At 49.1% G+C, this 12,421-nt stretch overlaps 1 protein-coding gene across 2 annotated transcripts in view; it reads right to left on the bottom strand.

The window, feature by feature from the left end:
* COL5A1 (collagen type V alpha 1 chain) overlaps positions 1 to 12,421 on the bottom strand; it is a 264,470-nt gene that overhangs the window by 120,304 nt on the left and 131,745 nt on the right. For both annotated transcript variants that reach the window (XM_087943851.1, XM_087943852.1), the window contains exon 12: positions 1,957 to 2,031. In XM_087943851.1, coding sequence (XP_087799977.1) covers positions 1,957 to 2,031 — 75 coding nt within the window. The remainder of the gene's footprint in view (positions 1 to 1,956; positions 2,032 to 12,421) is intronic.

Genomic DNA, 12,421 nt, shown 5'->3' with positions numbered 1-12,421 from the left:
CCCCAGCCCCACACAAAACAAGCAGGGAGAGAACCTCCCACCCCAGGTGCATGTATCTGCTCTCGTGCAGCCCACCTACGGCCAGGCTCCCATAAAAGGGGTGCAGAGAAAACCAGGCACGTACTATCACGTGTGGTGGACATGTGGCATATTGGATAAAAATACATACATGGTTAGAAAAAGGTGTTCAACCTGCATATAGATTATAAGCCAGAAATATGTTTGTTAGGGACAGTACCAGAAAAATATAATAAAGGGAATTTGGATTTAATATTGCAGGGTTTTGATGGCAGCAAGACGGCTCATCTTACTCATCAAGTAACCCACCAAGTTGCTTTTTTGGGTGGTTTTGCTCTCAGTGGTAATTCTGAGTGACCCCATCCCACCCCCAGCTCTCAAGTTTCCTGCCCAAGGAAGGAGATCTTATACCGTCCTGGACAAAGGTTGCCCAATCTCGTCTTCATAGCCCCCAGCAATGGGGCATCAACAACCCTGGGAGGCAAGTTGTTCACTTGCTTAATCGTTCTCATTGTCAGACGATTTCTCCTTCGTTCCAGGTTGGATCTCTCTTTAATGAGCTTCTTGTCCTGCCCTCTGGCGCTTTGGAGAACAAGCCAGCCTCTCTTCCCTGTGCCAGCCCTTCGAGCATTGGAAGGACGCTATTGGGTCTCGCTTAAGTCTTCTCTTCGTTTCAAAATGTTTCAAGGCACCAATTTATGTGATGGTTTTGACCATTGTTCTTCAAATTACTGGAAACAGGGCAGAGACATTCACAGGTCCACTTGTAGGACCAGCGAGATAGATGAGAAACAGTCCTAGAAACGGTGCAGTCAAGTCGGAAAGTGGAGCTCTTGCCAGAGTATATTCATGAACTGGCAGAGACATGGTTAACAAAGTCAGCAAGTGAGTAAGCATGGCAACAGACCAGCCAATGGGAGCTGAGAGCCTGGGTGTGGTTTGGCTTGGTGTGCTTTGCTGAGAATTGAAACTGAAACTGATATCTGCTCTAAGCTGCTGCTGCTGCTGGCTGCTTGTGTTTTTGTTTATGTTAGGTTGAAAGAATCTACATGTTTATAAAGAAGTTAATGATCCTGCTGAATCAGTCCTCTGTGTGTTTTCTGGGCTTGAATTTCTGCTGCAAACTCTAACAGTCTGAACGGAGAGGGCTGAATTGGGAGGGCGAGGGGCCTGCCGCTTCCAATACGCAGCACGAATGCCGTTTTAAAAACAATTTCATCTGAATGTTCAAGAGGAAGAGACGGAGCCAAGAAGACAGCTGGAGAACAAGGAAGACCCAGCGGTGAGGGGGGTCGAAGGGAGAAAATGTGGGAGACCCCACAGAGCCCACCGCTCTTAGAGCCTCACTGGCTCACTGGCCACAGAGGGAGGCTGGACGGATCCTGCTTTCAGCAGCCTTTGGGGGGCGGACCTCTGCTTCTGGATTTCTAATGCCATATTCCCCCGCCCCCCCAAAAAAACAAAACCCAGAATAGTAGCTGTTGTGACTTATACTGAAGAGTTTTGGATTTTTTGGATTTGAGGGGAAAAGGTAGCTTTTTCCTCTTGGATTCTGAAGTGTTGTGGGGTCAAACCCTTTTCTGCACAGCCACCAAGGCAGGAATGCACCTCCTTCATTCCTGGGTGACCTTCTTCCCACGCCTTCCTCTGTAAACAATACTTATATACCACTTTACATAACTTTATAGTCCTCTCTAAGCAGTTTAGAGTCAGCCTCTTGCCTCCAACAATCTGGGTCCTCATTTTACCCATCTTGGACGGACGAAAGTTTGCGTCAACCTTGAGCCTGGTGAGAATCGAACTGCCAAATTGCAGGCAGCCGGCAGTCAGCAGAAGCAGCCCGCAGTACTGCACTCTGACCACTGCACCACCACGGCTCTCAATGGGTCTGCAGTCGCTACTCAGTGGAAGAAGCAAGCCCTGGGAAGTCATACTCACCGGCAACATCAGCATCGTCCCAGGCGGGCCTGGCAAACCATCCGCACCAGGAAGCCCTGCACGTCCAGGTGGTCCCTGGCAAAAGAAGGACCTCATCAGACATGGGAAGGCTGGCACAAAAAACGTCAGGCTGAGCTGAGCACTGAGGCCACCCTATCACTCTCTGAATTCTAGGCAAGCAGTCAAAATCTGATTGATCTGATCTGGTGTGAACACGGGAATTAGGCTTGGCTGACCTGGGCAGGAATGAATGTTAGCACTGGGTGCCAAAGGGGTCACTGGAGCTGAGAGTGCTGGGAAAACTGCCCCCTGGGAGGGGCTTCTTCAGCCATTGCCTGCCAAGAGGCCCATCAATGCCCAAGCTGGGAGCTTTGCCAGCCCCACCACTTTTCACAAGGCAAAGGGCTGCCAAACAGGGGTGGGATTCAGCCAGTACGGACCGGTTCAGATGAACCGGTAGTTCCAGCAATCCTTTGGCCCCGCCCAGACACCCCCTGCTCTCTTCTGCGCTATATTTCTTTGTTTGAAGCCCAGCTGATCAGTGAGGCAGCCTGGATTGGTGCGCCTCAGCTGTTTTTACTCACCCAGGCTGCAGTCTATTTTCAAAAGGACCGGGCAGGCATAAACCACATGCCCACCAAACTGGTTGTTGCACCGGTTGAATCCCACCACTGCTGCCAAACCTTTGAACCAAAATATCTGCCAGGTTTTGGATCCTTTAGGAAAGGTCGCACTGAGTTGTGGGATAAGTGAGGAAGGAAGTAAAGGACAAAAAGTGGATTTCCTTAAAAACACGTTACTCCTCGTGTTTGAAATCTGCCATGAACTGAAGGAATATCTGCTATCGCTATTTAAACCTGGGCCCAGTGCCTGAGAGGGCACAGGCTGCCCCAACCAAGCTCTGCCGGAGCTTTTAGGCTGTGGGGCACAGTGTGAAAGCGAGAGGAGGGGACACGGTGTGCATGCAGCCAACCAGGAGAGTGTGTGGGGTGTGGATCTGCCTGGGGACCTTGGTTCATAACCCAGCTGCCTGGGTAAAAGGGCAGGCTATGCACCAGAGGGAGGCCACGTCCATGCTCAGGGCACCACTACGATGGCCCTGAACGAAGCCTAGCCTTCCATGGAAGTGAATTCCAGAAGAAAGCGCCTCTCACTGCAAGTCAGGGGTCCTCAATCTCAAGGCCGCCGTCCACACCTGGGCCTTGAGCCCTTCCAAACTGGGCCGTGGAAGTGGTGGGTGAGGGCAGGGGTCGGATTCAGCCGGTTCGGGCTGGTTTGGGCAAACTGGATGTCAAATTTACATCTGGTTTGCTGAACCGGTAGTTGAACCAACCGGCTGGCCCCGCCCACTGCACCGCACTCCTCCCAGGAGTCGCCACACAGCCCATTTTGGATGCAGCTGAGTGCAGGGTCTTTGCGGAGGCTCTGGGAGAGCGAAAAACGGCCCTCCCGGAAGTTCTGGAAATCAGGAAACAGGCCTGTCTCCAGCTTCTGGAGGGGCTCTGGAGCCCCGGGAGGCCATTTTCGCCCCCTCCCAGAGGCCCGAGGGAAGCCTCCGGACTCTGGGGAAGGTGAAAAACAGCCCTCCTGGCGGTTCTAGGAAAGCCATGGCCACCATGGCCACACCCACCCAGTAACCGGGCAGAGAATTGGTTGTTGGGATTTTTGAATCCCACCCCTGGGTGAGGGTGTGGGCGCACACACCCACACTTGTGCAAACAGTAGGCAAGCTCGTGTGTGCACGCTTTATTTGCACAAGTGGCATGTGTGCGTGCCACTCGTGCAAATGGAACTGTGTGCGTGTGCACGCTTGCCTATCACTCATGCAGAACCATCCCCTCTCCCTCCCTCCCCAGCCATCCCCGGCTGGTCCACAAAGCCGGAAAGGTTGGGGACCCTGTTGTAAGGGGCAGGCCGTTGCTGGGAGCAATAGCTCAGGCAATGCTTCCAAAAGCAGTCAATAAAATATAAAACAGGAATAGACTTGGTATCATTGATGGTCTTTAAAAGACTTAAACACTAGCTCTTCCTTCCTATTTCATTGGGTTTCCAATTTTTTAAAATTGAATTATAAAGCATTATAAAATACAAAATACAAAGTAAACAGAAAAGCGGGGGTGGGGAAGGGAAAGGGAAGTGAGGAAAGATAAGAAAAAAAGAAAAAAGAAGCACTGACTTCCAACTCTCTCTGTTACAGTAAAATAAGGCCTTAACATCAAATCACAGCTTTTTGCTTTTTCATAATATTATGAACAAGCGATTTCCGTAAAGATCTACCCGTTTAATCGATAAAACCCAAAGTCAGAGTTTCATTCTTTTCCACATCAAGCAGGAAGTTCAGAAGCGGTCTCCAGGTGGAAACCAAAGTACTTATTTCCAAATTTAAATACATTTATTTATTTTCATTCTGTTTCTTCTCTGGTTCCAGCAGAGGAAACAGGATGGAGCCTCCAGCGCCACCTGGTGGTGTGTGAATTCAAGTGGTCGTGAAAGAGGGGCGATGCTGGGGGGGTGTGTGCAGGTTTCAAAGGGGCACAAAGGATCCCCGGGCCCTGCCCTCCACCTTAGCCTTGAACTGGCCAGGAGAGAACGGCCCTGCCCACTTCTGGCTGCCCTGCCTGAATGCCAGGCTCCCTGGCTTTCCTGCTGATCCCATCAGCCGGGACAGGGGGACATCCAGGGGTGGGATTCAGCCGGTTCGGACCAGTTCCGGTGAACCGGTAGTTCCGGTGATTACCCTGCCCTAGTCTGTTCTTTATTTCCATGTTTTGCAGCCCAGCTGATCTGTTTTTCTCACAGGGGCTGCAGCAGAAGGTAAGTTTTAGAACTGAAATTGGGTGGTTTTGAATAGCTGCGCGCATGCGCAAAGCGCACACTCACCAAACCAGTTTCTACACCGGTTGAATCCCACCACTGGGGCCACCCAGCAATGAGGCTGCAATGAGAAAGGGGAGGGGGGGCCTCTGGCTTTTTCTTTTCTTTTCTCCCTCCTCCCCTCTGAGCATCCCCCCCCCCCAAGTTCACATCAAGTTTTGAACAAACGGAAAGAGCCCAGGGTAGACGGGGTCCCAAACGAGGCAGGCGGGCGAGGAGGAGACGCTGCCAGGATTGCGCTGTTGAGCAGGACAAAGGACGAGTGGGCTGGGACGGAGTCTGGTTTGGGAATATAGCAATGTTGGAGGAGCAAATCAGGCCAAAGATGCCGGCTGCTCTTCTCCAGATCTGCTCTCCCACATCCAGTTTCTTGGGAGTTGCACGTTTCTGAGGAACCATCTGACCCCACTGGGATTAGACCCACATTATGTATCTGATATTAACACAGTTGAGAAAGTCCAGAAATATTTCACAGGAAGAGTTCTCCACTCCTCTACTCGTTGCAGAAGACCTTATGCCACCAGACTTGAAATTCTAGACCTAGAAAACCTAGAACTATGCCGCCTTCGGTCCGATCTAAGTATATAAAATCATACATTGCAATGTCCTACCTGCAAATGAATACTTCAGCTTCAACTATAACAACACAAGAGCACACAATAGTTACAAAGTTAAGGTTAACCAAACTTGATTGCAGGAAATACGACTTCAGCAACAGAGCGGTCAATGTCTGGAATACTCTGAGTCTGTGGTTTCTTCCCCAAACCCCAAAAACTTTGACCTTAAGACTGTCTACTGTTGACCTCACCCCCTTCCTAAGAGGCCTGTAGGAGGTGTGCATAAGCGCACCAATGTGCCTACCGTCCCTGTCCTATTGTTTCTTTTTCTTTTTATTTCTTTTATTTTTCTTATATGTATCCATAACTATGTTTAAACTTATACCCATTATCTTATAATTGCTTGACAACATAAATATAAATAGATAGATAGATAGATAGATAGATAGATAGATAGATAGATAGATAGATAGATTAATTAAATAAATAGGCTGCCCTACTCGTTCCAGTGGGAAGCTCTGGATGCCGTCGGCCAAAGAATTTGGGCAAGCGGGGTTGAGGAGAAGAGCCATTTCTGAGGTGGCCCCCACCCCTGTGACGTCCCCCTAGAAGAGGGGAGATGCATCCCACATGGCCGGCCTTCTCGGAGAGTCCAAAAAGTTGGCTCAGCCTGGGGAGAAGATTTCTCACCCTAAGGCTGTCCATTGTCTTGGTTTCTTGTTTTAATTTCTAACATTTTATTCTATTTTAACTGGGTTTTTTTTTGAGATCTTTAAAACTTTTATTACATTGTAAGCTGAGTGGTACGGTGGCCTAGAGGAGGAGAATCTTGCCTCACAATCAGGAGGCACAATGGGAATGTATCTGCTAAACAAAACTTTGGAAAATAGGTTGACACACACACACACACACACACACACACACACACCCCTCCTCTTTGAGGCGGCCCCTCAAATACTGGCCTGCTGTTATCATGTCACCCTAATTCTTTTTTCCTTTGGACTAGCCAGACCCAACACCTGTACAGTTGTGCATTAGATGTGGCAGGCAGCTTGTGAGACCGACTGGCCTGGGGCGAAATCTAATCCCCCAGATCAAACCTGTAGGTGTCCACCCCCTAAGCAGACGAGACCTTTTGCTGCTGCACTTGGTAAGAAGCCGGCCCCAGGCCCAAGCCACCGCTGCTTTTCTGCTTCCAGACTGGCATTCCTTCTTCCTTTTGTAAACCACCTTTTTTAATGCTTCACTAAGAGCTCAGCCTGGTCTGGTTCAATTTTTGAATGCAAATCCGGGGACTCGAATTAATTGGTTCAAAACCTGGCACGTGAATTAAAACATCCGAAAAATACAATATCAACTGCAAACAGCCCACCAGAGAGATGCTGTTTTGGTTGCTTCTACCGGCAGAAATAACTTTTTACACCAGCTCTGAAGGGCCAGGTGTGTTTGTACAACATGCTGGCTCGATGCAGGTTTTTATCAAGCCATGGGGACCTTTGGTTTACAAAGGAAGCATATTGAGAAAGTGAATCCCGGAACTTGAGGGAAGCCGGCATCCACAAGCAGGCCCTGGCTATGCTTGGAAGAAGCCGGATCTCTTTCTTCTAGCCACCCGCCATGCCGTGCAACCCACGGTTTTCAAAATGGAGGGTGTGGTGCTGCCCTCAGAGGGCGTCACGAAAATGCCACTTCCAGAGATTCCAAAGACCCTTGAGTGCAAATCCCCAAGGATGGTGTGTGGACTACTCAGAGTAGAGAGGGCAAGAGAGGTGGGTGTGAAGACCGGAGTGTGGCACGTGGAGGGACCCATTGTGGCTCCCACGCTGAGCCCACACTTCCACAGCATGGAGAGAGGAAGCCCCCAAAGGCCTCGTGGGAAAAGGCAGCTGAGGGCTCAGCCACTGTGGGGCCCTGGAGGCCTTGGTCAGCCTCGCAGCACCTCCTTGGGTGCTTCCAGCCAAGGGTCTAATCCAGGGGTGTCAAACGCAAAGCCGCTGATTAGGCCCACGGGGAGCTTAGATCCGGCTTGGAAACAGCAAAGGACCGGCCTAGGGTGCCTCTGCCCGTGAAATCAAGGCTTGGGGGGGGCACACAAGTGCCCCTTGTGCCCTGTTTTCGGCCGTGAGGGCCTCCTGCAGCCCTCTGCCCGTGAAAAAAAAAGGTTGCAAGAGGGGCCGCTGGCTCTGTTTTCACTGGCAGAGGGATGTCAAAACAAACTAAAAACAAAACAGAAGGAGAAATGTTTCCCCTGTTGCATTTGAGCATGCAAGAAGGGGCAGGAAAGGAGAAAGGGAAAGAGGAAAGAAGGGAAGAAGGAAGAAGGAAGGAGAAGGAAAAGAAGAAAAAGGAAGGAAGGAAGGAAGGAAGGAAGGAAGGAAGGAAGGAAGGAAGGAAGGAAGGAAGGAAGGAAGGAAGGAAGGAAGGAAGGAAGGAAGATTATAATGAGAGTGAGGGAGGGTCTCAGGGAAGTCCTGCCTTAGCACTTGGCCACCAGTTGTCCCTGACACGAGTCCCATCACGGCCATCATGACCACGCGTACACACACACACGCCAACACACACACGCGCGCCACACACACACACACACACACACACACACACACACACACACAGAGGGCCATCTGAGGTCAAACACAACCCTGATGTAGCCCTCGATGAAATGGAGTTTGACCCCCCTGGTCTAATCCATTCTGACATTCATTTAGGGGAAGGGGAAAAAACAACATTCTGGTTTCCTAACAAAAACATCTCCAAGAGCATCAAGAAACTTAAATAGCATGGCAAAGCATTCAGATCTCCTCTAGCGCTCGAGAGAGGAAATGGGCAGCCCAGAAAAACCCAAATGTATTTTGGGGGGAATAAAACAAATGGCTTTTCGAGGGCCATTTCATACACTGCAGCACCATCTGCTGGTGACTATGAAGACTGCAGGGAAAACTTTGCTATGGAACCAGACAATCTTGCTTCACCGTCCCTCCTTCGGGTCTGGGGGCTCTTCATCTTCCCAGAAAGATAATCCATTTCAGAAAATCCAGCACATTTATTCCAATGCTGAAAATGCCCCAGTGAATTTCGTGCAATTCAAACTCATCATAAATTGAGCAGAATATTCTGATTATAGCAGAATCCGATTAAACCTGTCCTTGTAGCTTTCAGGATAATTAATCAGTCGATGCCTAATGAAAGAGCCTAAACAGGGAAACAAACACTTTTTAACATAGGATAACAGGGTTGGAAAGTGGTCTGACCAAGGCTTCCCGAGGCCGTAATAAAGCACACGCTTGGTTAAAACAACTCTTGGTTTATGCTGGGAATTCATGTTCATTCCCCCCCCGTAATGAGTCCCCAAACAGTCCCTCAAGATAAGCATCCACCTTTCTCTCCTTGAATTGCTGCCAACAACAACTAAAGTGTGTCAAAATTAACTGTAAAAAGCCAAACTGGAGTACAAACAGTCCCTCAAGATAAGCATCCACCTTTCTCTCCTTTGAATTGCTGCCAACAACTAAAGTGTCAAATTAACTGTAAAAAGCCAAACGGAGTACAAAGTCCACACAGAGCTCCAAGGTTTAATCCGAACAGAACGAACGACTTTGCTTCCTGCAAAGGTTCCTCTACCTTTGCCTGTCCTTTATCCCTCATGGGAAGGACTATCACCTCCAAGCCTTATTCCCAAGTCGCCCCCTTTGTCTCAGCTGCTCTTGTCTTCTAGAAGTTCTGAGCACACTGGGAACAGGCTCCCTTGTTTCTCTGCCTCGGTGCTGCCAGACTCCGAAGGCAGCACCCCACTCCCAGATAGTCCTGGCCCTATCTCTGCATCGGACGCAGGACCCTCATCAGAGTCCTCCCCAGATGCCCGGACGGCCCATGTTCCTTCCCACTGCCCAATTCCGCTGCTGTCTGCACAGGCTGCCGGTGAACCACAACAGAAGGGACCTTGGAGGTCTCCTAGTCCAACCCTCCGCTCGAGCAGGAGACTTCTACCATCCCAGGCTTATTTTCCTGGGAGCCTGAAAAAGCCTTGACCAAAGCTTAGCTAAGAGATATCAGGGCCCTCCAAAGCAGAGGCCTAAAACCAGGTTTCTGCCTTTGGTCTGGAGACAGGGCGGGTGTGTTTGCTTTGGCTTCCGCTCCCAGTAAAGCCCTCTCAGAAAGCAATTATATCTTAGACAGCATCAAAAGCTTCCAACCCCTCATTTGCCTTGAAGTACCAACACAGCAATTATCTCTGGGTCCAGATGGCAGAGCAAGGAGTGAAAGGGGGAGGGAGGGAGGGGAGGGCGTGGGACCATATTTTACCTAAATGTAGGCGTGGAGGAGAAAGTTGTCCACATGATTTGCTTTTTAAATGTAAAGCTGCCTTATCTATGCTGCCCGAATGACGCGTGAAACAATGCAACAAGGTCAGAGGTGGGATTCTACCGGTTTGGACTGGTTCTATAGAACCGGTTGTTATGATTCTGTGCAGTTTGGAGAACTGGCAAATTGTGTCCCTGGCTGACCCCTCCCCGCTCTGCCCACCCCTCCCCTCCCAGTCAGTCCTTATTGGCGCATGCCCGACATCGCTGACTGCGTTCTTCCCCACCCAATCACTCCTTAAGGTATTTCTTTTTTTCCCCTCCCGACAATCAGCTGTTCCTATGATCAGCTATTCCCCTCACTTACTTACTGCTTGGCCCAGGAGGCTTCCCTGAGGCCCAGAAGGCCCCCAAAATGGGGGTGGGGTCCTGCCAAAAACAGCCATGCCCACCCAGTCACGTGACCATGCCCACTAGCCATGCCCACCTAGCCACGCCTACAGAAACGGTTCTAACAAAATTTGAATCCTACCCCTGAACGAGGCGCTTGAACCTTTTCCATAATGCTTCAGCCTATCTCACAACCCAAGGAGGGGAGATTGGAATGCATCCACCAGGCAACATACACGTCCAATACACACAATATAGGGAATTCCCCACCATCCAGTCAGAACTGAGGAAGCTTCTTGGATGAGAAGCAAAATGCCTTCAAAGAAAAACCAGAAAGTCCGGTAACCTCTTGTGGGATGGGGGGGAAGCACCTTTGGGACAAGCTAATGAAAGGAGCTGCATTTGCAGTGTGTCTTATGAGAAGAGCAAAGCCTAATTCAGGAAACTTTTTGTGTGCAAATAACCTGCTTCAGCATGACGCAAACCCTGTTGCTAAGGATGGGGTTTTCCGACTTCCCATCCTCACCCCAAAATTGCCAGCTGATGAAATACACTGAAATGAATTTTGCAGTAGGAAAACGAGGACATTAAAATCAGTCCCAAATAGCAAGAATCGCTCAGCCGTGGACTCTGCTGGGAAGTGCTGAAATCTGTTTTGAAAGAGACATTCAGGGAAAGGTTGGGGGAAGCGGGGGGGCAAAATTTTATCCTGCACTGCACGAAGGGTGATGTGGGTCTGGCAGGTGTGCTCTGAGGGCCAGCAGGTGTGCAGAAAAGCAGATTCTAGCTTCCTGCCATCATCTCATGAGCAGTCAATATGTCTTCCTCTTTCCTCCATGCTGGCCCCCTCACTGGAAATAGCCAGGAGTGTGATTCAACCGGTGTAACAACTAGTTCAGTGATTGTGCACGTGTGCCAAATGTGCACTTCGCGTGTGCACAGACGGTTTGCTACTGACCTTCTCCTGCAATCCTGCACTCTTCCTGTGTGTTCAACAGCTGACGCGTGGCAATCCGCCGTGCCGCGCGAAGCAGCTGAGCTTCAAACCAGGAAATAAAGGTCAGAATAGAGCCGGGGCAGGCAGGCCCAACAGCTGATCGTTGGAGCAAACCAGTTCACTCACAAATGATCCTTGGAGCTTCCAGTTCAGCCGAACCGGGCCAAACCGGTAGAATCCCACCTCTGGAAATAACTTCTTGGAAGGAGAAACAGTGGAGATTTCATCTGCCTTCCATGCACATATTTTTATCCCCAGATGAAGAGGGAAGTTTCATAACAAGGGGAGTTGGGCAGCATATAACCTTCAATAAGAACAAAGGAATCGAGGGACTTCCGGTTTGAAGGGCTTCGGCGACAGACAGAAATCCATGATAGTGCGCGGTTTCTGTCTGGGCTCGCCTCTGGAGCGCCCCGACCCGGCTGGTTTCGGGGCTAAGCCACCCCGTAGAGGTGGTGAAGAGAGGGAAGACCGCCAGCAGGGTTGAGGAGAGCCGCATCTCTCCTCCTCAGCTGGCCATTACTCCCTTTCCCGAAGGCGGTTGCAGCAGTGGTCAGAAATGGCCACCACAAAGGAGAACTCGACTGGAAAAGAATGTGCAGGAGGAAGATAAGAAGTGAAAGTTTTGGCTGATTGGGTTAAATTGTAAAAGCAACAACTAAGGTACCCTGGAATTTAAACTTACAAAAAATAACATTGCTCCCAAAGAAGAGTCGGAAGCAGCGAAGGAAAGTGAAAAGGGAAAGGTTTGGCTTTTTTTTTCTTCTCTCTCCTTCCCTATACTGACAACTAAGAGACTTAAATAAGAAATCAGAAAAATCCGCTTTGACATCAATAGGCAATTAAGCTGAAAATAAAACAAAATGCCAAAGGGATAATAAAGATTTCTGGACATTAAAAACTTTCTTTTTCATAAGCAGGAAGGGAAAGAAAAAGAATAAGGGCAGGATCTGGAAGAGGGAGGAGACTGCCAGGAATTAAAAAGAATCTACAGTAAAACTTCAACAAGACTTCTAAAAGATACATTTTAACTGAAACTTTGCAACTAAATAGTAACCCCAGGAAGAGAAAGTGAAAAAAAAGAGCAAAAAAGAAACAGCTTGCGTGTATTTGGATTATTTGGTGATCTTTGGATTCTTGGTTATTATATTTGAATGACTAAAATCAATCAGGTGGTTGTTTAAAAATTTATACAATGGCACCACTTCTGGATGAATTGAAAATGGAACTTAAAAAGTACAAAGAAGATGCACAAGAAGGGAAGGGTTCTTTTGGCTTCGTTTTCAATTCTTAGAAATGGAGATTTGGAACTATGAGAAACAACAAGAAAAGACTGCAAAACAAGAAGA

This window comes from Notechis scutatus, chromosome 15, assembly GCF_049901735.1.
Source record: "Notechis scutatus isolate UNSWTSFEM ecotype Mainland chromosome 15, rNotScu1.2, whole genome shotgun sequence".
Lineage (NCBI taxonomy): Eukaryota > Metazoa > Chordata > Lepidosauria > Squamata > Elapidae > Notechis > Notechis scutatus.
Note: the sequence above shows the minus strand (reverse complement) of the source record. Positions and strands in the feature narration are given on the sequence as shown.